Source organism: Sciurus carolinensis, chromosome 3, assembly GCF_902686445.1.
Source record: "Sciurus carolinensis chromosome 3, mSciCar1.2, whole genome shotgun sequence".
NCBI lineage: Eukaryota > Metazoa > Chordata > Mammalia > Rodentia > Sciuridae > Sciurus > Sciurus carolinensis.
In genome coordinates, this window is record NC_062215.1 from 20122790 (window position 1) to 20148210 (window position 25421).

The window sequence follows — 25421 nt, forward strand, 5'->3', positions numbered from 1 at the left end:
TTCCCACACCTGAGTTTACTCTCTCCAGGTAGAGCCATTAAGAGTCACACAGTACCTTAAAGAGAACAAACAAACAAGAAAACCCAAAGTCGTCTTTCTGAAGCAGCTCTTTAGTGTATCCAGCTACATGATGCAGCCAGGAGCCCCTGGCTTCAGGGAAGCTGTTGGGCCACTGTCCTGCCCACACAGCACTGGCACAGTGATAAAGGGACAAGGCTGGGATACAGTGTGCTCTAGTTCTTGCATGAACCAAGACTCTATTCCAACACTGCTTTTACTGCTCTAAAGACAGGAGAGTTAATGCTAGAGAGAAAAACCAAAACCAAACTAAAAAAGTCTCATACAGAAAATACCAACTCTGGCAACTTTTTTTTGGCAGGGTCAGGGGCAGGTGGTGGTACTAGGGTTTTAACCCAGGCGCACTTTACCACTAAGCTATATCCTCAACCCTTTTTATTTTGAGACAGGGTCTTGCTAAATTGCTGAAGCTAGAGTGTAGCTCAGTAGTAGCACCCTTGCCTAGCATGCAAGAAGCCTTGGATTCAATCCCCAGTATCACAACAAAGAAAACAATAAATTGTGGAGGCTGGCCTCAAACTTGTGATCCTTTTCCCTCAGCCTCCCAAGTCACTGAGATTATAGGTAAGTGCCACCAGCCAGCTTCCAGTAGCTATGTAAGTCAAATCAAGAGCACTGAAGAATGCTACAGGAAGCGGGTGGGAACCTGACAATACTTACCAGGGAGCTCTCCCTGGAACCCGTGAAAAGATAACCTGGGCTTTTCTGTGGTCTTTTTCCAAAGCTCAGTGCAGGCCCTGGGGTAATACCATGAGAGCCCGCAAAGGGACAGCTCCTACTTCCTAGAAGACAGACTCGATTTTGCGCAAGAGAGCTGCCCGCTCCCTGCAGACAAGGAGGTGTCCAACCCGTACCCCCTGCCCCTTACCAGTGTAACCGCAGCGCATGAAGGAAGGCTGAGAGGCCCTCCATGATCAGCAGGATGGCGACCGTCAGCGTGGCAAAAGCAGCGAAGATGAAAAACAGCGCCAGACCTCCTGCTAAGCTCTTCACGCTCAGGCCGATGTGGATCACCATGGTCCAAAGCACCTCAGAGAGTTCTGGGAAATGGGGAGACAGGAAGTCTGGTCCAGCCTTGTATTTATCTCTGCCATCTCTCCTGGAGGGTTCCCTGCCCTGTGGATTCCTACAGCTTGGTGGGATCACCGTGATCCTCCTATCTGTATTCATTCTCCTTAGATTTAGGTGCCAGAATAATTCTAGAACCTTTTTGCGCTTTCCATGCTGGATAAACCCTCACTCAATTAAGGGTGTGCCCAGAGAAAGGGAAACCCACAGCTCTGGACTGGGGGAAACACTCACGTGCATGAGCAAGGCTGAGCGCCCAGAGCCGCAGGTAGGAAGCGGTGTTGGAGATGCAGCCCAGGCAATACTCGATGGTGTGGATGGCCTGGTGGACCATGGTGTCCCCAAAGTCAAACTGTTATGGGAGGTAATCAGAGAGATGCTATCAGGTCAGTAGGGAGTGTAGGAGTACTGAGTTGGTTTCATAGTACTCTTGAGCCCGGACCAGTTTAGGGGACTACATTTCCTAAGTCTGACACCTCACCTTTCGAGGGGATGGGAACACCCAGTGTTGTACTCAGGTGCTGACCACAGGGACACCTTCTCCAGAAATCCTGTCTGGCTTAGCCCTCAACTGGGAAGCCCCGCCCCTTCAATATACTACACTGCATCAATTCCCCCCAGAGTACTGAGGTCTGAACCTAGGAGTACTTTACTACTAAGCTATATCTTCAGCCCTTTTTATTTTGAGACAGGGTCTAAGTTGTCCAGGTTCACCTTGAACTTGTGATTTTCCTGCCTCAGCCTCCCGCCTGACTGACTGGTTAATGAGATTCCTCTCAACATGTTTGTTTTCTCTCCCTGCTGGGCTTTGAACTCAAGTGGGGTATATGCTGTGTCTGGCGCTCAGTTGAGAAGAGGACTGTCTGGATCTGGGACCATAAGGACTTGTCAATGGACCCATCCCAGCTGATTCCCACCTTCAGCTGATGGCCACCAGGGAGTGAAGCAGCCCTGCTGGGAATCAGGCAGCAAGGTAGGCGGGGTATCCCCTGACAGCACTCTCAGGCCTGCAGAGACTAAGCATCTGTGGCATCTTCACTTGTTCTCTTTATAGCCTTTGGGATCAAAATAACCTTTTTTCTTCTGTGACTTCTGAAAACATCACCCAGGAAAATTCTGGCAGTCTTACCAATTCCCACATGGATAGTTGCTTAAAGTCAAACAGCTTGTCGTGCATTTTTTTGTTTTGTTTTGTTTTCCTCATGCTCCCTTTCTTCAAGTTTTCCTTTCAACACCAAGAATTATTTCTAGAAGAAAGGGGTGGACTAGAACAAGCTCTGAGGAGTCCACTTTAAGGAAATGCAGGCTTTTGAATAAGTATGTTCTAGAAGCCCCAGGTGGAGAAATCAACAGCCCATCAAAGACCACAGGGCACCCCCTTCCTGGATCTCCTCCCAGAGCCTTGCCAGGATCCTCATGGGCCTTGGGACTGCTGCTCAGCCACTGCCCAGGCCCTCAAGTCAGAGTCTGTTTTCATCCCCATTTCTAAACTGTATTTAGGGGCTGGGCTGGCAAAACTGGAGTGCAGTGGAACCAGCACGCCATCTCTCAGGGAATGGCTCACTTTGCTTCACCTCTGACTATCTACACCCTGCCTTATTTCTGGATTTTTCTCATGAACAGGCTCTTTGAACCTACTTACCCTGAAAACCACAGTAACCTTAGCAACACTGTGAAGAGCTTTTCCCCACCACTACTATCTGCTGAGGGGAAGGGAAGTCCACAGCTCCAAGAGGCCCAGGGGCTCCCTGGGAAGCAGCCCTTTGTAGCATTTTTATTCCACTCAGGTTTCTCCCATTGAAAAAGGAAAGGAGAGGAGCCGTAAGCTACCCTTCCAGGAATTACCCTTTCTCCTCTCCTTTGCTCCCATTCTTCTGCTCGGACATAATTTCTGAGGTGAGGTGAGAATTTTTTTTTTTTTTTTTTTTTTTTTTTTTGGTGCTGGGGATCAAACCCAGGGCCTTGTGCTTGCAAGGCAAGTACTCTACCAACTGAGCTATCTCCCCAGTCCTGAGGTGAGAATTAAGTGAAAAGTCTACCCCAGCATTTTGGAAGGAATCAGTTACTCAGCACTGGTCCAACAGAAGTCATCTTGAATGTAACCAAGAGTCACTGAGTACTTCCCATCTGCAGTCTCCATCTCAGCTTCCCCGGCCCATTCATTCCACATCCTGGCTTCTGCCCTCTACAAAATGATTCTTCTTAGGAAGGTGGCCACCTTACCTCCCCATGGTTAAATCTAACTCTATGTCCTTGACTGTGCTTCTGTGGTATCTGTCACATCCTCCTTTTTGAGACACTTATTTTCCCTTGGACTTTATTATTCTAACTCTTTGGACATTCTTAAATCTCCACCACAGTTCTTCCTTAAACACTGAGGATCTCTGTAGTTCCAGCCTCAGCCCTTAGGTCTTTCCCATGGGACTGAAACTTAGGTCACCAAATGAACATCTCCATCTCCCTGTTGCCTATTCTCAACTAGCTGTGCTACATACACCACAGGCCTTGACTCAACACCACCTGAATAAAATTCCTCAGCTGCTCTCCTCTGCCTCCATCAAGACTATTTCTGTTCCATGTCCAATCTGGCAGTCAATCTCACTCTCTTAGTGAACCTCTGCATTCACTAAGGCGCTGGGACCTTAGCTTTTGTATCTGGAGTACTCCACCATTACACTGCATCCCCAGCCCTTTTATTTGGGGGACAGGATCTCACTAAGTTGCTAAGGCTGGCCTTGAACTGGTGATCCTCCTGCCTCAGCCTCCCAAATTGCTGGGATTATAGGTGTGCACCACCACGCCCAGCTCCAGCAGCTTCTACTTTCTAAATTTCTCATATTGGCCCCTTCTTTTCTCACTCCTCCTGTAAATGCCTTACTTCACTTCAGGCTGCCCAGTTCTTTACTGAATCACATCAGGCTAGATGGTGTCCATGCCTTCAGACTGGGCCCCTCCACCACCCAACACCCCCTACAATTCTAACACTGGAGCTATTTCAGCCACGCACATGTGCCTGTGTTACCTCAGCTCTGCCACTCTCTGATGGCTCCTTGTTACTCCAATGAGGCAACAACTACTAGAGGTTTCTGCCAACCTCTAGTCTCCTCTCACCAGTCTTCCAACTCCCAACTCTGCTCCAGCCAAGCTGAACACTTGCTCAGTCTCCAAAATGTGATGGGCCTGCAACTTCCCAACTCCTGCTTGGCCAGGCTACACTCAGGACTAAGTCCCTGAAGGAATCCTTTCCTGGTTTCTTCACCCAACCTCAGCCTGGTGTTTCTCAGATGCCCTTTCTCTGCTCCCATAGCATCCTGGACAGCATCTATCTTAGCATCCATCACCAGACTGTCTCCTCACTTTGGGAGATGCTGAAAGGCAAGAACTGTTTTTTTCTCCCTTGGGTTTCTAAAGGACTAAACATAGTGCTTGACATGCAGAGGGTGAAAAAATAGATGGGCAGTGAGTGCGCTGAGGGGCAGATGAATGTGAGCATGAGCTGGTGAATGAGAAGCCAGTGGGGAGGGGGCTGCTGGCCCTGGCTGAGTGGTTACAACTTTTGAGACTACCAAGTGTCCCCAGTCCTGATTTGCAACTAAACTGAGTGCCCCCAGGGAGACAGAACAATGGCCTGCATGGAACATACAAGTTTTTGCAGTCAAGCAAAGTGGGGAAATTCTAGAAATAGGTTGGACTTTTTAAAGGAATCTTCTTTGTTTGATATCATTATGTAATTGATATAGTTATCCAAATTTGACTGAAGAGTATCAGTGCCTGATAAAGATACAATGTTATGACTACTGAGGAAGCACAGTAAGCTAAATCCCTGAGTTGAGTGGCCAAAGACTGGGAAGGCTGAATTAGAGTCTATCTTCTTTGGATGTCCAACCCAAAGAACATGGCTACAAACAAGGACATTGATAAGAGATGGTTGGCTGACCCATTCTGACTATGACCATGCATTGGGTACTCAATGAGAACAACATTTAGAAAGCAATACTGTGGGAGGTGGTGATACTGAGAGAAGGTTGGGTTCCTTGCCAACATGGAACACTGTCTCCCCAGTCATGCCAGGCAGCTCAGCCAGTGACTGCATGGAGGAGAAGTCCAGGAACAAAGAAAGCCCTTGATGCCAGCAAAGGAACCTCTCCAAATGTCAGGAGGGCAAGCACTGCCTGTTTTACACAGAACAGCAGGTTTTCCATTCCCATCCCACCGCCCCTTAGAGAGGACCAGGAGAGCCAGGAAAGGGGAGGGTATAGTTCACAGGTCTAAGCATTTAAAAAAAATTTTTTGGTGGTGGTGGGGAGTTTACAGGAAAGATGCAAACAGTGCAGCAAGGCCTTTAAAAAACCCGGTTCAAAACATGTGTTGCTACCTGAAGTCTTCCTAAGCTAGAAGGCCTTCCACTCTAGATGTGGCCTGCATATTTAGCCAACCTTCTTTTTATTCTGTTGTACTTAACATTTGTCTGACATATGAACTCTTTTCACCAGATGGATTACCCTTCCTGGGATGCATCTGAGAGGCAAAACCTCCTGAAAGTTGTCTACCTCTCCACTGGGTCACATGGAGGTAGAGCTGACCCCAAGCAAGGGTCTGGAGGTCCTAAGGGGAAGCATCAAGCTGATGAGGGCAACAGGAAGTGGTTGGCTGCATCTCAGACAGGGAGAAAGGGTAAGCTTTGCTCAACAGCACTAAGAGGAGCAGGGCGGACAGCTACCCCCAGTGAGAGAGCAACAACATCACAGGAGAGGAATGTGAAGACCCATGGGACTGAGCCCCCAAGGGAAGTCACTTCAAGAATGCCAGTGTAGACATTACTTGCAGCTCCTCCAAAGTCACTCTTAGAGGTATTAGATCAGCTCTCAGAGGTATTAGATCAGCAAAGTCAATGACACAAAGACAGAGGTGACAACATGAGATGCAGTTAATGGAGATGAGCTTTTTCAGAACACAGGCTCACAAACTGGTTAGAAATGGCCAGTGAGATGCAGGATGCACAGTGTCATATGTGTGGCCCCAGGGTGTGGCAGGGTCAGACTGATCACAAGGATGGGAAAAGAGAAGCCCCCAAATAAACATGAAGGCTTTTGTCTTACCACTTCGTCCTCGGTAGGCTTGAAAACACAAATTTACACTTAGTGGGAATGCACACCACACACAAGATCACAAGTTATAAGCACATACTACTGACTGCTTCCTAGGGAAAACTGTTAATATTAAATGGACTAATAAATTAGCCCATACACACAAAGTGAGAACAGCAGGAACTTAGAGCAGTAAGATAAATATTTTAAAAGGCACCCCAATGTTTGCAATTAAAAAAAAAAAAATCACATCCATGGTTGAAAGTGGTCAGACAGACTAAGAAGTTCAATCTGGGTCCTCTACCCTTACTCACTTTAAAAATGAACATTTTGCCAAGACAAGAGGAGCCCAAGTTCAGGATCAGACTGGGCAATATAGCAAAACCCTGTCTCAAAAAAACAAAAGTAAACAAAAACAAAAAAAAAAACCAACAAAAAAGAACATTCTGTTTTAATAAATAGAATGAATAAGATTTTTAAAAAATATTTTCTATAGTTGTAGATGGGCAGAATGCCTTTATTTGTTTATTTTTATGTGGTGCTAAGAATCAAACCCAGTGCCTCACACATGCTAGGCAAGTGCTCTGTCACTGAGCTACAGTCCCAGTCCAATAGTTAAAGATTTAATAGTTCAGTTCAGAGACTTCATGCTATGAGTGGTCAGCCAATGACCTATTAAAAAAAAGAGAGAAGTAAAAATAGGAAGAAGAAAAAAACCCAAACAAAAACAAAATATCTACAACAAGAACACATCAGTGGCATAGGACTTAAAAAAATACCACTGATTGATTATATTGGTTAACAACATCACTAGAACAACTGCTAGAAAGATCAAGGGATGAAGAAGTCATCCTAAGTGGTCTGTGTTTCTGGTAACAAGAGCTGGGATGCTGGGTGCTGCCTGAGCTGAGGAGAACAGTTAGCAGCTGAGACTGTGTGCAGGGTACTGCAGGAATTCAAGAAGAGCAGAGCAAAGCTGCTGTGAGCTTGGCAGGCAACACTGCAGTTTAGAGCAACGGCCCACAGAAAAAGCAGTCCAGAGGGCAGGCTGATTGTTAGTATTTTTATTTTTCAAGAAGACTGGAGTGAGCTTCTTAGGAAAACAAGAGTAGGACTGACCCAAGGTGGAAGGAGAGGAAGCCCACACCGCTGGATCTTACCTCTTCTGCGTCCTCTGAATGGGTGGAGAGCTGGTCATGCTGAATAATCTCAGCATCCTCCTCTGTCGGTCCGTTGCCCACCCTGATCCCACCAAAGTTGAGAGTTCCCTACACAGATGAACAGAAAGAGTAGAATTTGCCTGGGCTTTAATGTGACATTCTGTGAGGTGGGGAAGGATGATGGTTAGTATATACAAACCTCAGAAGAGCATATATCCTAACAACAAAGGCAAAACCCACTAACTGAACAGCTAAGTAAAAATGAACAACTGTTCCCACCCCAATCACCACTGCTCCAGACCCTACAGGTGGTAACCTGCATTTACCACCTCACCCAGCTTCATCAAGAGGTATCAACCTCACCCTGATTAAAGCTGAGAACCCTGCTTAAATGAAAAGCTGAATACAAACACACTCTCTTAACAAGTGCAACTCTATGGTATAGTCTGCAAGGGCTTAAATTTTGCTGGAAACAAAGATTAGGCTTTCTAAGAGGGAGGGAAGCCAAGAGACATGATGAGTGCATGCTAGTCTGATAAGCTTTCAACATGAGTCCAGGAGTTCCAGCAATCTCTCCCAAAAATGTACAGGGTCTCTGCCCAGGACCAAAGGACTGCCTAGGCTAGGGAAGTTTAAAAAAATGAAAAATAAATGTACATTCATTTAATGTACATTTATTTGTGGCTAGAGAGTACTGAGTCAAAAAATAACACAGATCAAAGAGGTGCTTCAGAGGGTGCTGGAATGTTAAAATAACTGTTACAAGGCAGATACAGACTGCGTGTTTGCTTCTTCTGTCTTCACAAATACAGTCTTCAGCAGAAGACTAAAATTCTGGACAGAATTTTAAAGTCAACTTGAGAAGCAGCCCTAGAACCACTTCATAAGTCTCTGTCCAGGTAAGAGGTGGAGGGCCATCCTCCTGCAAAACGGCCTTCAGGGCAACAGCACAATGTGCAAGAAGCTTGGCTAATTGCCCTGTGGTCCCCCTCCTTAGCCTTGCCTTTTAGGGTGCCCCTTTTACCACTGCTCACTGACTAGTTGAGACCCCAGTGTTTGCAGATTCTCCCTTCTTCTTCTGAGTGGGGGTACTGGAGATTGAACCCAGAGTTGCTTTACCCTTAAGCCACATCCCACTTAGCAGGTTCTTGCTAAGTTGCTGAGGCTGGTCTTGAACTCATAATCCTCCTGCCTCGCCTCCAGGATCGCTGAGATTACAGGTATGTGGTTCCACTTCTGGTTAGAATCTCCCTCTTTTTCTAACAATGGTCCTCATATGCTGGTCAGAGAACCAGCAGCATTGGAATCACCTTGGAAGCTATATTTTTAACAGACTCTCAAACACTATCTCCAGAAATCATAAATTTGGTAGCTCTGGATGAGGCATAGTAAATCTCTATTTGGAAAACACTCCCCAAGTAGAAATTACCTAATCATCGTGAAGAGTCTATCAAAATGTAAAACACTGCTCTAGCCTTCAGGATGGAGCAATCCCACTGTGTGACATGTTTGCAAAACTTTAATAAGATAAACAAAGACATTCCCCATATTGTTTGTAATGGCAAAGAATTAGGAAAAACCAACACATCCATCAATGAGAGAGTGATTACACAATTTTGGCATATCCAACAATATTCTATGGAATGGTAGGCTACCTAAGACAGTAGTTATCACTATGAAGCAACCACTAAGATACACTCAATGTTAAAAACAAAAACAAAAAAAACAACCTAATAAATAAGGGGCAGGAGAGCACCAGTTTAAAACACAACTCCTAATGTGTTCCCCAATCCCCTGCTACATGCGCACACATACACAAGCACGCACACACACACACACACACACACACAAACACACACAACATTGTATCCACAGATGACAGATACATGCTGGAGGCAAAGCCCCTCCCTGTTAATAACACCCTGGAGGAGAACTGCAGTGGGAACTGATGTTTTCTTCTCAGTTATTACTACACACATTCTTCAGCCAAATGTACCTACTGTTTTATTTTTCAAAATGTCAATAGGGGATTGTCTGGGCCATAGAATTATGGACCACTTTTATTTCTTCTTCCACTTATCTATTTTGTTTTAATACCCTAAGAAACAAATCCAAAGTTTACCGGTGATTCTGATGTGTAGTCATATTTGGGAACCACTGAAACCTGGGTATCTCCAAGTCAGGCACAAATGATACCTGACACTCTCAAAACAAGGACTAAAAATGTTTTAAAAGGAAAAAAAAAAAAAAAAAAGAAAAAGGGGGCACAGAAGTTGGGAATGGTGTACAGGTCTGTAATCTCAGTGACTGGGAGACTGAGGTAGGAGAATTGCAAACTTGAGGCCAGCCTTCACAACTTAGTGTGACCCTGTCTTAAAATTAAAATTAATAATAATAAAAGGCTGGGTAAGTAGCTCGGTGGTAGAGCGCCACTGCTTTAAATCCTCAGTACCCTCTCCCAAAAAAAGGGAACTCTAGTGTGTCCTAGGCTGGGTTACAGGCTTCAAGAAGGTTTCAAGATTCAAAGTTAACAAAGCAGAAGGCTTTTCTGCTTTCCCAACCAGCAGATAAAGTGAGTGCAGACAGGTTAAATCTCCCAACCAGACAGTACCAAGTATCTCTTCAGAAGGCAGAGAATAAGAGTTACAGGTAGGGGGATGAGACACATATCAGTACAAAAAAGAAAATTAAACCTGTGATACACCATTCACAGACAACCAAGAGGACAGAAAACAGATCCATGTTCAAATCCTCGGCCCTCTGGCATTAAGAATCTAGGGTCTTCTTACAGAGTGGTCATCCTGAAGCCATTGGGCTGCTCCCCAGAAGCAGATGTTTGGTTAAAGAATCAGTGAGATAAGAAGGCATTATGGATGTGAAGGGCTCCAGGCTGGGGTTTTTAACTTGGAGTTTATCATAGAAGTCACTGCCAGATTTAAAAGCATCAAGACCTTCTCAGAAGTATTTTATGATGCCAAGACTAGCAGAAAGGAAAGTGCACGTAATTAACTTTAAAGGGTTTTATTTCTTACAGGGAACAAGAAAGTAAGCCTCTACTTGACTAAAATTTCTTTTGACCCAAAATACCAGCCCCTTTAGACTAGTTCTAGAAGGTTGGCTAAGCAGTTTTTCAAAAGGATCAGGAACACCTATGGGAGGAAACGGTTATCCATCGAAGCACTTCATTTTCTTTAAGATTCTTTTTTAAATCTTATAGATTCATAACCTAGAATATACTGAGCTAATTTGATATTAGTGGCACTTTAGGATTAGGGTTAAGAGATTTTTTTAAGGACAAATACTCAAATGCTAAAATTCAAAGTGCTACTACTGAATCACAACTTAATATCAGAAGAGGGGAAAATCAAGACAGAAGATGACTTTGGTTATTACATTTGATATACAGCAGGCACAAGACACATGGGAAAGTGGAGGTCTCACTGAAACAGCTGAGGACATAAGGGTTTCTGAGTCTTTCACAAAAAAGAAACATGTATACATTCTCACTCGAAAGAGCATTGTCATTTTGCTAAAAAGGACCCAAAGTCCAAGCACCATTCTGAAGCGGAACTCTAAAGTACAAGGAAATTAATTTAAGAATCGGAGATGTTTTTGCCTCCATGTTGAAAAATCATCCAATATATGGTCACAAAATACAGATACAAAAGTGGATGAGTCCAAGAGCTGCCATCTTGGTTTAAGATGATGGGACTCAGAAAGGGTACAATATCCACTTCACTCCCATGGATAGAACTGTACTTACATATTTGAATAGAAACTTAGTAGACCAAGTAAAGATGATACCAGAATCTATTCTTAAGAGGTGGAAAGCTCTTCTGTCATCATCTCAATGAGTAACAAGGATATACTTTCCAAGAGTGCACATGTCCCATGCTCTCAACAGTGTTAAAAAGAATTCTGCTGCACTGTTTGCCACCTCTTTAACAAAATGTTTGGTTTGCTGGATTTAATTCACTCACTGTTGCAGCCGCTGCTGCCTCTAGTCCCTGTTGGCTCGGGGTTGGGCTGACTGGGGCCTCCACAGGTTGCCCTTCCTGATAGTGAATGGAAGAAAAGAAGAAGGGAGAAGAAAACAAAAGAGGGAGAAAGGGAAAGGGGAGACGAATGGAGGGTACATGGAAGGATGAAGATGGTCAGAAAAGGGAGAAGGAGGGTCTTGTAACTCAGCTGCTCTCCAATAGGAGGAAAAATCTCACAGCTACATGAGAGTCATGCAATAAGATCTTTTGGGTTTTCCCAGGCAGTGCAATGTGTAAGCATTATTGGATAGTCAGAAATTATGCACAATACTGATGTTTAGTAAATCTAACTTTGTGCGTGTGTGTGTATGTGTGTAGAACTCATACGTACATATACATTAAGCAAACATATATATGTATGCATGCTGCTTTAAAAAAAAAAAAAAAAACTACGTGCTTTAAACCAAACCTTTCTCCCAGATGATATGGTTGGTGAAAGTATCATTAAAAAAAAAAAAAAAAAAAAAGTCTCAGTATCATTCCTGTGGTTGCCCAGGTAAATCACATGAGTGGGTTCACCTGTCTGCAGCTCTTGCAACCTTGTTTTGGCTGATGCTGCATCTGGACAGGCTAAAGCCTGGATTCTGCTGAGCACAGCATGAATAAAGCATGACCAATAAAGGTAAAAACTTGTGATTTGTTCTAACCCAGCTACTAAAGCTAAATCCATATGTCTGAGCAGCAAGTACATAATCCTCTGACTTTGGCAGACCTACTACTCATGCTGGGATATAAAATGAATGTGTTTTAAGAGTATACAAATTTGTGCACAGCTAATTATATCTCTGAGAAATCATCTTGCTATTATTTTTTGCAGTGTTGGGGACTGGACCCATGGCCTCACACATGCTAGGCAAGTGCTCTACAACTGAGCTACATCCCCAGTCTTGTTGCCTTGATCTTAAAGGAAAAAAAAAAAAAAAAAAAAAATCTAATAACTTTTAACAATAGATATACACTTACCAAATGCTTCCTCCTCAAATACTGATGGCGAAGAACCAGTGGCTTAAACAGTAGCATCCAAGGTACACACAGTAGAGCGACCACTACCAGGAAACACTGAATTCCTTTCTGCAAAATAAGGACAGGGAACATCACATTAAATAAAGTACATTAATCAGATATGCAGTTTCTAAATCCAGCACAAATTTCCTCCAAACAGTTTTTCTCACTGGTCTATTAATAACACTAGTTTCTCAAAATACTTAGCAGATGCTGTCACAAACCAAAGAATTGTCCCATAAGATGACAGTTCTAAATTTTATCTTTTCTGGATACAGAAATGACAGTGAACCCTCCCAAGCTAAGACAAATGGTTTCAATTTATATCTGGGTGTATGGGCTGAAAACCAAATATTACAGAAAGGTGTGTTTTAGGTTTTCTTTAGGGTCAGAGAAATATGTGGCTTCCTGCCCTAGGGTAACCACCAATGATTGCCACCCTCTGGGCTGACACACCTGTCCAGAATACAGCATTGAAATACCAGAATCCGGGTAGGAAAAGAGGAACATGTTGATGAAATGGATCAGAAGGCTGGGTGCATTCTCAGATGAATGAGCATCATAGGCTGTCCACTTGTAAAAAATAAGGATAACCAAGTAGCCAAACAAAGAGGACATGAAGATTACTTCAGGAATAAATCCAAAGTAGATATTTAGGGGTTTCTTGAAGTAGCTAAAAAGGGAGAGAGGAAAAAATGAATTTACAGCTGAACAGACTCAGGGCCTCTCTTTCACTGAATATAACTATAGTTCACTACATTTTTCACCCAGGGGCACATTTGTGGTATGGAGCATTGAACCCAGTGCTTCCCTCATGTAAGGCAAGCAATAAGTTACATCCCTGGTCCTTTTTGAAAGAGGGTCTTGCTAAGTTGCCGGGGCTGGCTTCCTCAATTCTGTCTGTATCACTCTAAGAAGCAGCAGCCAGAAGCACTTGGAGCAACAGAGACAATGCAGAATTAACTATCACTTTCAAATTTCTGAATCTTGAATAGCTCCAGAACCACACCCACCATTCTCTCCATGAGAAAGAGAGTAACATATTTCGCATACTTTGGGACTACAGTTTGTAACTTTATGTGAGTTTCACATTAAGGAAGAAAACTAATTCACTCAATTTGATGAAAACTGCCTGGGTTGCTTTTCAAAGATCTTTACTGCTGCTGCAAATTAAGGGACTAAAATTCAGCCTCATTTAAGACCGTAAGATTTTTGAAAAATTACTTCTATAATACAGTCAGGTTCTGAGTTATTAATCCCTCCCAAATAAGTTATGATGTCTTTAGGCAAAAGCATTATCTGAATAATGCATTCTTTTTTTTTGGTACAAGAACTGAATCCAGTGGCTTACCACTAAGCCACATCCCCAGCCCTCTTTATTTTTTATTTTGAGACAGGGTCTCCCTAAGTTGCTTAGGGCCTTGCTAAACTGCTGTAGCTGGTTTTAAACTTGTGATCTTACTGCCTCAGCCTCCCAAATCTCTGGGATTATTTGGCGTGTGCCACCACACCCAGCAACTACACACATTCTTATGAAGATAGGAACGGAGCAACTCACATATGGTTGAAAAGGCTCAAACTGACTCCAAACATCATATGGATGATACCAAGAATTACAGACATCTTCATCTTAAAGGAGTTGAGGAAGGTCAGCTTATTGGTAGCAATGTTCCAAATCTGTCACAACCCCAAAAAACAAAAAGGTATTACACAGAGAATTCTCAAATGGGAAAGTATTATTCATTGGATTAAAACAGTTTTTTGTTTGTTTTGTTTATTGAACCCAGGGCTTCTGTCATGGAACGGATTACATCCCCAGCCCTTTATATTTTTACTTTAAGATAGAGTCTTGCTAAGTTGCCCACTCTGTCTTTGAATTTGCGAGCTTCCTGACAACTTTCTAAGTAGCTGGGATTATAAGCATGCACTACCACATTCAGCTAAGAGTGAGTTTGTTAGTTTGATTTTTAAATGAAAAATTCTAAACCTATATTTAAATAGAATATTATAACAAACTGCCATATCAGTCAACTTCAACAATTAATATCAATTCGTGGATTCACACCAATCTTATTTTACCATGCCCACTTTCCACTTTTATATTATTTTGAAGCAAAGTCTAGAAACCAGGTCACTTTACCTGTACGTATTTCACTATGGATCTCTAAATGGTAAAGACTTTTTGTGTGGTGCTGGGGACTGAACCTACGACCTCACACATGCTATGCGCTACTAATTAGCTACATCCCCAGCCCTGATAAGGACGCCTTTTTATTTTTTTGGTACTGGGAATCGAACCCAGGGTTGCTTTACTATTGAGTCATATCCCCAGTCTTTTTTTGTTTTTGGTATTAGGGATTGAACCCAGAGGTACCTGACCACTGAATATCCCCAGTCCTTTTTATTTTTTTATTTTAAGGAAGGGTCTAAGTTGCTTAGGGCCTCACTAAATTGTGGAGACTGACTTTGACCTTGCAATCTTCCTGCCTCAGCCTCCCAAACTACTGGGATTACAAGCACCCACCGCTGCACCCAGCTCCAGTGCAAGACAAGGCACTTGAGTGAGACAAGGTCTTGCTCAGTTGACAAAGCTAGCCTCAGATCTATACCCTCCTGCCTCAGCCACCCTACTTGTTGGGATCATAGGCATGCACCACCACACCCAAATGAAGACCCCTTTTTTATTTTTTTATTTTTATTTTTTGTAGTACTATGAACAGACAGCATGCCTTTATTTTATTTGTTTAGGTAGTGCTAAGGATTTAACCCAGTGCCTCACACATGCTAGGCAAACGCTCTGTCACTGAGCTATAGCCCCAGCCCAAGAACTCCTTTTTTAAAATCATCTATAATATAGTCACCACACCAAAAAGCATTATCTTCGCGTGTGTGTGTGTGTGTGTGTGTGTGTGTGTGTTTGTGTGTGTATGCTGGGAAATGAACTCAGGGCCCTAAATGTGCTAAGTATATGTTCTACCACTGAGTTACCACCCAACTCCAATAATGATTTTTTTTTTTTTTTTTTTTTTTTGGTGCTGGGGATCGAACCCAGGGCCTTATGCTTACAAGACAAGCACTCTACCGACTGAGCTATCTCCCCAGCCCCCCCCAATAATGATTTTTTAATATCATAAAATATATATTCAAAATTTTAAATTTCTCTGATTTTGTCCAGAGTATTTTTCAGAGTTCATGTATTTGAAGCAAAGTCCAATTAAGGTCTATACACTGGAATAGTTGACATAGTTTTTAAGTCTGTAATCTATAGGTTCTCCTTCTATTTCTCCATTTTTATTCCCTACAAAATATTTGTTGAAGAAGCTAGGTTATTTATTTTGCAGATTTTCCCACACCTGTGTTTTGCTGATCGTATTCCTTTGCTGATGTCGTTCCATCTATCTGTTTGTGTGTGCATGCACAAGCAGTGCTAGGGACAGAACCCAGGTCTGGCACATTTTAGGCAAGCACTCTACCACTGAGCTACATCCCCAGCTCCCACCTATCTTTTATTTTATTTTTTTTAATAGAAATGGGAATTGAATCCAGAGATGCTCTACCACTGAGCTACTCTCCCTTTTTCATTTATTTTTAAATTTTGAAACAGGTTCTTTCCAAGTTGCCTAAGTTGGCCTTGAACTTGCCATTCTCCTGCTTCAGCCTCCCAAGTACCTAGCAAGGATTATAAGTGGTAGAGGTGTGTGCCACCATGCACACACTTTTATCTTTCACTATCAACTGCAGTAGCTCCTTATCACCTAAGGCCTGGATGCCTGTCAATACTGTCCTGACAGTTTTATCTGCCTCCACTTGGCCATCTGTTCACGCTGCCAAAACCATGGCTCTCCTCCAGTCATCCTCCTGTGTCAAAACCTTCCCAGAACCCCCACTGTCATCTTTAGACTAAAGTGCAAACTCTGTAGCCTAAGAGCTTGTACCTCCTAGCTCAGCATCTTTTCTATCTGTTCATCCATGGTGACCTCTAACATGAAAACTTGTGACTTGATTCTCTTTCCAACCCCAGTTTGCCCAAAGTTCAGTTCTGAAACTGCCTGATAATATTCATACCTAGGTGTCCCATGTGTACTTCACACTCAACATCTATTTGGTCTGCATCAAATGAAATCTATGCAAAAAAAAAATCAGTAACCTCAGAACCCTATCTATGTATGAGGTAATACTATTGTTATTAGACTCCTAGCTTCTTGAAGGTAGCAGCTACATCTTAAAATTATGTTTCAACTAGCAGGGACTATGCCTTATGGACAAGAGAGACTCAAGTAAACATTTGTTGAATGAATATGCAAAATGTTATCAAGCCTGTACAAGCCTTAGTGTTCCTAGGTATATGACAGGGATAGGAGTACCGACCTGACAGAATTATTTGGGGATAAAGTCAGATCTGTCAAGGTCAAGCAAAGTGCCTGGTTCATGTTAAGCATTTCAGTAATATTAGCTTCTGTTATTTATTTACATATTTATTTTTGGTGCTAGGGACTGAAGTTCTGTTATAATTAAAACATTGCCCTCTGGGGACTGGGGTTGTAACTCAGTGGTAGAGCGCTTGCCTAGCATGTGTGAGGCACTGGGTTCAATCCTCAGTACCACATGAAAATAAATAAATAAAATAAAGATATTATGTCCATCTACAACTAAAAAACAAACAAAACAAAATAAAACAAAAACATAGCCCTCTGTATCTACAGGTTCTACATCAGTGGATTCAACCCCACAGATAAAAAAAGATTTTAAAAACAAAACTATACCTGCATCAAACAAGTTCAGACTTTTTATTGTCATTATTCCTTCAATGATATAGTATAACAACTATTCACATAGCATTTATTTATTTATATATACTTATTATAGTGCTGGGGATCAAACCCATGGTCTCCTGCACACTAGGTAAGTGCTCTATGTCCCCAGCCCCTAATAGCATAGTACAATTAACTGTAATTAACTTTATATGTCACCATCTCCATGTTTTGTACACACTTCTTACCTGTAACAATGTGAACATCTTTTAAAAGGCCAAATTAATTCCCACTTTCTATAAGAAACCATACTCTTTTCAGCTTATGATAATCAGTTTTTCCTCTGGAACTTTGTAATCCTTACTATTGTTTATTGTTTATTCTTAGATTCTTTTTTTTTTAATATTTTTTTAGTTGTCAATGGATTTCTTTTATTTTTATTTTATTTATTTATTTATTATTATTACGTGGTGTTGAATATCGAACCCAGGGCCTCACACATGCCGGACAAGTGCTCCACCACTGAGCCACAACTCCAGCCCCCTATTCTTAAATTCTTGCCCCCACTTTTTAAAAAGTAAACAATAAAAAAAATTTGATTGATTATACTTTGCCAAAGTATTTGAAAAAGAAAAAAAATTTTTTTAAGTTTGCAAAGATAAGAAAAGAAGTCTGAAATCCACAGGAAAGAAGTATTTTGGCTTTGTTAAACCTTCTGCTAAAAATACTGGAAAGGGGACTTGAAAAACCAAACTTCCCAGAGTCAATATTAGCCAACTTAGAAATAAGCAGTGCTGGATGTGATGACACACTTATAATTTCAGTGACTTGGGAGGCTGAGATAGGAGGATTGCAAGTTTTGAGGCCAGGCTCAGCAACTTAGCAAGCACCTGTTTCAAAATAAAAAATAAAAAGAAATGGGCATATAGCTCAGTGGTTAAGTGCCCCTGGGTTAAATCGCCATTACTACAAAAAAGAAAAGAAAAAAGAAAGAAGCAGTGTGAGTCTCTTCTGGCTTTGAAGTACTCTGAACAAATACATCAAGGTTTCCTAAAACTGTGTCAACTCAAAAGTAAGTAACTAGGGCTGGGGAGATAGCTTGGTTGGTACAGTGCTTGCCTTGCAAGTATAAGGCCCTGGGTTCAATCCCCAGCACTGCAAAAAAAAAAAAAGTAAGTAACTATCTTCATTTTAATTCTCTCATTTCAGGGTTACATGTGGAAATAGCATATTTGAAAGAATACTCTTACCGGATCAATGCCAAAAGGGTATGGTCCACCAAAAACTCCAGGGACAGTTGGGTTCAGCTGGAGAACAGGGTTCCCCCGAAGCGTCTCTTCCCTATCATGTTAGGAGGAAAACCATATTAATTTTTGATCAAGAGAGGGAAACTACTGGGGTCCATAAACTTTCCCCAAAAGAAACTACTAAAGTGATCTTATCTCTTCAATAAATGAGGGGGGACAAGTAGCCAAGAATAACACACAAAAAAAATTAAAAACATATACAATTAAGTAGGGAATCTGGGGAATCTGCTTTTTAATTTTCCAAAAAAGAAAAAAAAGCACTTAATTAATCATCTTGATTCCTTGATACTTGGAGAACAAATCACAAAGCACTTCACAGGCTAAAGTATAAACAAGACAAAATACTGCATTCTTCTGAAACAGGTACATCATCAACCACTTCCTCCCACGGTGTTAGTTTATTGCTTGTCTTACAAATCAGAGCTGAACATGAAAGGATTATGTTTTGACTTTTAGTTTCTTCTATAACTTACGTCCAATTATATTTGGTGAACATTGGTCGCACACTCCAGGATGAACCAAAGATATTGAGAGACTTGGAAAAGCAGTCGTTGTAGATGAGGCCAGTGTAAATGGAGAAGACTCCCATCAATAGAATAATGTATCGACCACTGAACACAGTGCTAAACATCTGGGAATCAGGAGAAAGAAGTAATGAGAATGCACTCGTTGCAGTCCATGAGGTGACATGAGTTGTGACATGAATACACTGCTTCCTGTGCTACTTTACTCCATCCTGGTTCGGAGAGCTTGAAGTAGAGATCAAATGCGATGCTAAGAGAAATTCACTTGTACAGCACATGGTCTCTCTGCTGTTAAAAATGAACTTATTCTTGATTCCCTTTTGATAAATTTGTGCGGAAAAGACTTCTTAGACCATAATTTCACAACAAACACCTGAGAAATTATAAAAACTAAAGTCCAGTACAGATGTAACTTAAACATTACCTCATTTTCATTCTTCTGGGAGAGGATTCGGCTCTCCCTTAACACCATCCACACAGCAAAAAGGGTCATCAAAATGCCATGACCAAAATCTCCAAACATCACAGCAAATAGAAAAGGGAAAGTGATGATGGTATATGGAGCTACAAAGAAACCAAAGAAATTAAATCACGAAGTACATAAAAGAAAGCACAATTCCCCAAAATATCACATTCTTCTCCATATTCTAAGATCAATATAAGGTGGCTTATTCCCAGGTTGTTGAAGAGATGAACTCTCAGGGAAGATCTTGCATGGCAGCAACTCTACACCCTCACAAAAAATCTAATGGAATGTGTGCTAGTGTTAACATTTTAAACTAAGAACAAGGAAATGAAAAGGTAGTTCTGGTAGCACTGCGGTTTGTTCCATTACCCCTAGGACACTACTCTAGGACATTCCAGCTGTCTTCTCTTTGTGAGCAACCCATTTCTGAGCAGAATGAAACTACCTACCATCTAAGCAATGGGGAAAAGATCCTAAAAGTAGGAGCAGGTCCTGCAAAAGGCTTCAGCTGAACAGGAATCCTCAAACTCTCTTTTTTTTAAAGCAGTGCTGGAGATTGAATCCGGGACCTCATACATGCTATAAAAGTGCTCTAAGTCACACTCCCTGCCCCTCAGAGTCCTGATTTAATAATTAATTCTTCAAACAGAGGAGAGAAATGATTGTGAAAACGATCAATAGCTACTATATTTTCTCTTTCTAACCTTGGAACAGGGAAGACAGAAGGAAGCCATTTTTAAATATAAGACATCTTAGAGAAACATTTTTCTTTCTTTTGTGTGTATGCATTGTTTTTTGTGTTTTTTTGGTACTAGGAATTGAACCCAGGAGTGCTTTACCACTGAGTTATAACCCCAGGCCTTTTTAAATTTTTAAAAAAATTTGAGAAAAGTCTAAGTTGTCCAGACTGGACTCTAACTTGCAATCTTTCTGCCTCAGCCTCCCAAACCACTGGGATTACAGGCATGTGCCACCACCATGCCTGGCTTGGAAGAAACATTTTTCTTAAGGCAGTTGCTATAAATGATTTGCTAGAGGATGGGTGTTTTATGGCTGTAAAGGTACATGCAAGAATCCAATCCACCTGGGCATGGTGGCACATGTCTATAATCCCAGTTGCTTGGCAGGCTGAGGCATTACAAGTTCAAAGCCAGCCTCAGCAACTTAGCAAGGCTCTAAACAACTTAGCAAGGCCCAGTCCCAAAATAAAAGATAAAAAGGGCTGGAGGGCTGGGGATGTGGCTCAGTGGTTAAGACGCCTGGGTTCAATCTCTGGTACCAAAAAAAAGAGACTCCAATCCAATAAACTCTTAAAGAAGTGCCACTTGGCTGGGCATTCAGGAGGCTGAGGCAGAAGGATCACAAGTTCAAAACCAGTCTCAGAAACTTAGCAAGGCCTAAGCAACTTAAGAGACACCCTGTCTCAAAATAAAAATGGCTGGGGATGTGGCTCCATAGTTAAGCACCCTGGGTTCAATCCCTGGTACCCAAACAAAACAATGAAAAACAAGTGCCATGGGATGATAAACCTGCTTCTTACATCAAATGGGCACCTCTTCACAGGAATTACACACAAGCTGAGGTCTTGACAAAATCTTTATTTTTCTTTTCTTTTTAGTTGTAGATGGACACAATACCTGTTTTATTTGTTTATTTTTATGTGGTGCTAAGGATCTAACCCAGTGACTCACATATGTTAGGCAAGTGCTCCACCATTGAGCCACAACCTCAGCCCCCAAAATCTTTAGTTTTAAGCCAATTGTTCAACAGGGTTTAAAGTGAAGTGTTAAAAAAAACTCAAACGAACAAAAACTTCTAGAGGAAAATGATTCAAACTTTTTACCTGGGTTTATCTCTCGGTAAGTCCCAATTCCATAAGCATCTACTATGTTTTGAAAGCCGTATGTGAACTTGTTGGTTTTGTTATAGGTTGGAGGAGTCTGGTTTGTCTGCATCCTGTTCAGAATAGAGGGCACAGTGGAACCACTGTGTTCCTGGGAAACAGCAGCACAAGTATCAAAATTAGATTATACTCCTACTTATGGTGGCTATAGGGATGTATATATGTATCGAGATTTATCAAACTGTACAAATAAAATCTATGTATTTTCTTTTGTTTTTAATTTTTTGTCAGTTGTTGATGGACCTTTATTTATTTTCTTATATGCAGGGCTGAGAATTGAACCCAGTGCTCACACGTGCTAGGCAAGCATTCTACCACAAAGCCACAACCCCAGCACTGTATTTTCTTTTGTATAAATTATATCTCAATAAATCTAATGGGGGAAAAAAAGACTATAAGGGCTGGAGTTGTGGCTCAGTGGTAGAGCATTTGCCTGGCATGCATGAGGCACTGGGTTCAATCCTCAGCACCACATAAAAATGAATAAATAAAGGTATTATGTCCATCTACAACTAAAAAATATATATATTAAAAAAAAAAGACTATAGGCTATCTTTCCCAATCTTTGGAGAAACTGGGACTAAGTATAAATTTATAATGGAAGATTTCAACTAAGTCTGGGGATGTATATCCTCACTGTGAAAAAAAATTTAACTTTAAACTGAACACAGTGGCATGTGCCTGTAGTCTCAGCACTTGGTAAGCTGAGGCAGGTGGAACACGAGCTTAGAAGTTTGAGAGTAGGGTGGGTTGTGGCTCAGTGATACAGCACTTGCCTCGCATGCATGGGGCACTGGGTTTGATCCTCAGCACCACATAAATAAAGAAAACAAAGACATTATGTCCATCTACAACTAAAAAAAAAAAAAAAAAAACTCTAAAACATGTAACTGATGAAAACATGGAACCTCCTCCCACACCCGCCTTTCTATGAGTACTGCTGTTCTCTCCTCCTCCTCTGAAAAAGGCAAAGCACACTCTGCCTCTCTTCCACCACCTTTCCTTCATTCCCTGACCCAGCAGTCTAGCCCCCCGAATTCTCCTTCAAAGTGCCGGGCTCACCACCAGAGGCAAAGGCCTTCTCTGCCAGGTGCAGGCACAGCAGGGGAGCTCTTCCTCCTCTCTCCCTTAGCAGCCCCCTCCTGCTCCCCTCTCTTTGCTGGTTTTCTCCCCTACCTGGTAACACTGCAGGTCCCAAGGGTTTCTTGTTTTCTGATCTCTCTCTGGAACGTCTCAGCCTTTCTACTCTCAAGACTCCCATCTCTAGTTCTGTCCCATTATCTGCTTGACATTTCTGTGTGGATTTCTGCCAAGCGTCTCAGTGTGACATAACCGAGGATGACCTAACATCCTCCCCTATCAGGAAAATTCTCCTCCATGAACAGAACCCGAATTCTCTGAGCCCCACAGCTTTGGTGCCTCAGAAACATTTTTAATTATTTCTCTTGTACTGTACCTTGATAGAAACCAAGAATACTACAGATTTTTTCCTTGAGAAACGTCTCACAAATCCATAATATTTTCTTCCCATTGTCAAGTCCTGCCCTGGTGGTCTACAGCACTTACTCCACAGTGAACTCCTGACTGGCCGCCCAGTCAGGATCTTTCCACTATAGGATCTTTCCACTCCTTGCTACTATTAGCGTATTACTCTTTTGAAAACTGCTTTGATCAAATCCCTTCTCTGCTCAATAACTGAGTTGCTTAGGGCCTTGCTAAACTGCTGAGGTTGGTTTCAAACTTGCAATCCTCCTGCCTTAGCCTCTTGAGCCACTGGGATTACAGGCATGCTCTACCACATTCAGCACTGTTTTCTTTGCCATTAATGATTAATATCTAATCCAAAGCCCTAATCAAATGTCATCTTTTAAAATTTATTGTTGCTGTTTTGTTTTTTGGTAGTGCTGGGGACTGAGCCCAGGGGCTCACACCTGCTAGGCAAACATTCCACTGAGCTACACTCGGAGCCCTGCCAAATGCTTTTTTTTTTTTTTGGTGGTGGTGCTGGGGATTGAACCCAGGGCCTTGTGCTTCTGAGACAAACACTCTACCAACTATCTCCCCAGCCTGAAATGCTACTTTTTTTTGAAGCCTTTTCTAATCACATTAGTTAGTAATGCTCCACCCTCCCTCCACATACATATGCCACTCAGCAGACTGTCTGGTATATTTGCACATCATTATTTCCTTATAAGCAGTATAATACTTAAAGCATGTTTTGTACATCTCTGTGCCCCTCCAGACCCTTAGATCAGTGTCTTAGAGCAACAGCTCTAATTAATTAACTACCGTTCAGAAAGTTAAATAGATTGTGAGTCAAGAAACTTATGTTCTAGTCACGCGCTACCCTGAAAAATCATAGGTATATAACCAAATCATTTCACCTTAATGAACTGCAATTTCCACATTTGTAAAATGATAGTACTCTAGGCTATGAAATGTACTGTCAGGATATAAGAAGAATACATTAAAGAACTCTGAAAGTTAAAATGCCACATAAATGAAAGTGGTTAAAGTTACTAGTGATGGAACCCTCTCTTCCTGGGTGCAAGCTTTATGCTAGCTTGGGAACTCACCGTGCCCCTTCTAAGTGCAAACTGGATGGAGTCAAGGTCGGTGACCGGGCACCAGACCTCTGCAATCAGGCACTTCTGGGTCACATCTATGTTGCACAGGTTCAGGGTGTGGTAGATAGCCTTCATCTTCCGCACTTTGATGAACCAGACCCGGATATTCTTAGCAGCTGCCTGCAGAACCCTCTGGCGGTGATCCTCTGTTTGATTCAGAACCTTTTAGCAGAGATGGGAACAGATGAGGTATCCTTCTAACACTAGTATTAGATCTCAGGATATGAATGGCAAAGGAGCACAGTCTTCAAAAACAGGTTTCCAGGGAACTATTTTATTCTTCTTCTAGTTAAATTTTTTTGTGGGGCAGGGGAGCAGGGGCAGTAATCCAATTATTTAAAAAAAAAAAAAAAAAAAAAAGAGTTGTAGTTACTAATATTCATTTTCAGCTTTTCTCTCAATATTCAATTTTAACACCAATCCAAGGCATAATAAATGTAGGTATCTGGCCTTTACTCATTTTTGCTTGTTAAAGAACAGTGACTTTTCCATGGAGCCTGAACTCAAAGTGGGCAACACAGGCCCAGGAGTTTGAAAATTATAAACGAACATTCAAAAACAGCAAATTGCAGAATGCCTTGCACGTGCAACAGCATCAGGAACATGGGAAAGAGGCAGAGCTGATCACCTGCCTATGTTGGAAACATTAGCCAGAAGGCACTCTAATACCAGGAGCACCCACAGTCCCCAGAGGGATCTGGGCTGCCATACACCACTGCCATCAAGGGGCCAATAAAGTTTTATTTACCCTTTAGGTAGGATTCTGGGGAGGAAAATAGTTTCTGTGTTGAGCCTTTGGAAACTAGTAGATTTCTCTCAGAGGAAGATGCAGGGACATTTTAAATTTCATTGCCTTGTTTAATCACCAAATATTTAAGATTTCAGGAGCAGAAGAGAGGCTAAGCTCACTGTTCCACCTAGAAGGAACTGGGTAAATGATCCACTCTCCATACTTCTGTATGAGAATCCATGTTAAATCTGCACATTTCTTTAAAGAGGAAATAGCTCCATACAAATCATGTTAATGTTCTTCACATTAGTTCAGAACAAAGCAGCAACTATTCCCTGAAAACTGTCTTGCACGAGGAGGATGACTTCCATAGAGAGGTTTAAAAAAAGAAGAAAACGACCATGTATGCTAGGGAAACTTAAGTCATTTTAGGATAGTTACTTTCTCTTCTTGTTGTGGACTATTTCACAATTACTATTACAACTTCTGATAGGATACTAAATATGTTTCCAACCAATGTTCTATTGGCTTTTCTCTTTCCCCATCCTACTCCTTGGTATTCAATTTCTTTTTTAAGGTTTCAGTTCCTGGATTTTCACACCCTGTGATGGGGATCAAATCCGTGGCTTCACACATACTAGGTAAGCGCTACAACTGGATTTTTTTTTTTTGGGGGGG

At 41.9% G+C, this 25421-nt stretch overlaps 1 protein-coding gene and 1 long non-coding RNA gene across 6 annotated transcripts in view; one reads left to right on the forward strand and one right to left on the reverse strand.

Moving 5' to 3' along the window:
* The window catches only part of LOC124979736 (uncharacterized), a 41967-nt gene extending 16583 nt beyond the window's left edge, over positions 1 to 25384 (forward strand). The window contains exons 2-3 of the long non-coding RNA XR_007107675.1: positions 1966 to 2119; positions 25321 to 25384. This is a non-coding gene — a long non-coding RNA (uncharacterized LOC124979736). The remainder of the gene's footprint in view (positions 1 to 1965; positions 2120 to 25320) is intronic.
* Positions 1 to 25421, reverse strand: part of Atp6v0a1 (ATPase H+ transporting V0 subunit a1) — a 58944-nt gene that overhangs the window by 7075 nt on the left and 26448 nt on the right. For 3 of the 5 annotated variants that reach the window (XM_047544342.1, XM_047544341.1, XM_047544344.1), the window contains exons 10-21: positions 23963 to 24175; positions 21327 to 21477; positions 19442 to 19581; positions 18967 to 19124; positions 18437 to 18527; positions 13994 to 14112; positions 12892 to 13108; positions 12397 to 12504; positions 7394 to 7501; positions 6246 to 6263; positions 1381 to 1498; positions 947 to 1118 (exon numbers count right to left, since the gene is read on the reverse strand). In XM_047544342.1, the coding sequence (XP_047400298.1) occupies positions 947 to 1118; positions 1381 to 1498; positions 6246 to 6263; positions 7394 to 7501; positions 12397 to 12504; positions 12892 to 13108; positions 13994 to 14112; positions 18437 to 18527; positions 18967 to 19124; positions 19442 to 19581; positions 21327 to 21477; positions 23963 to 24175 (1613 nt within the window). The remainder of the gene's footprint in view (positions 1 to 946; positions 1119 to 1380; positions 1499 to 6245; positions 6264 to 7393; positions 7502 to 12396; positions 12505 to 12891; positions 13109 to 13993; positions 14113 to 18436; positions 18528 to 18966; positions 19125 to 19441; positions 19582 to 21326; positions 21478 to 23962; positions 24176 to 25421) is intronic. The other 2 variants (XM_047544343.1, XM_047544345.1) reach the window with 1 other exon arrangement.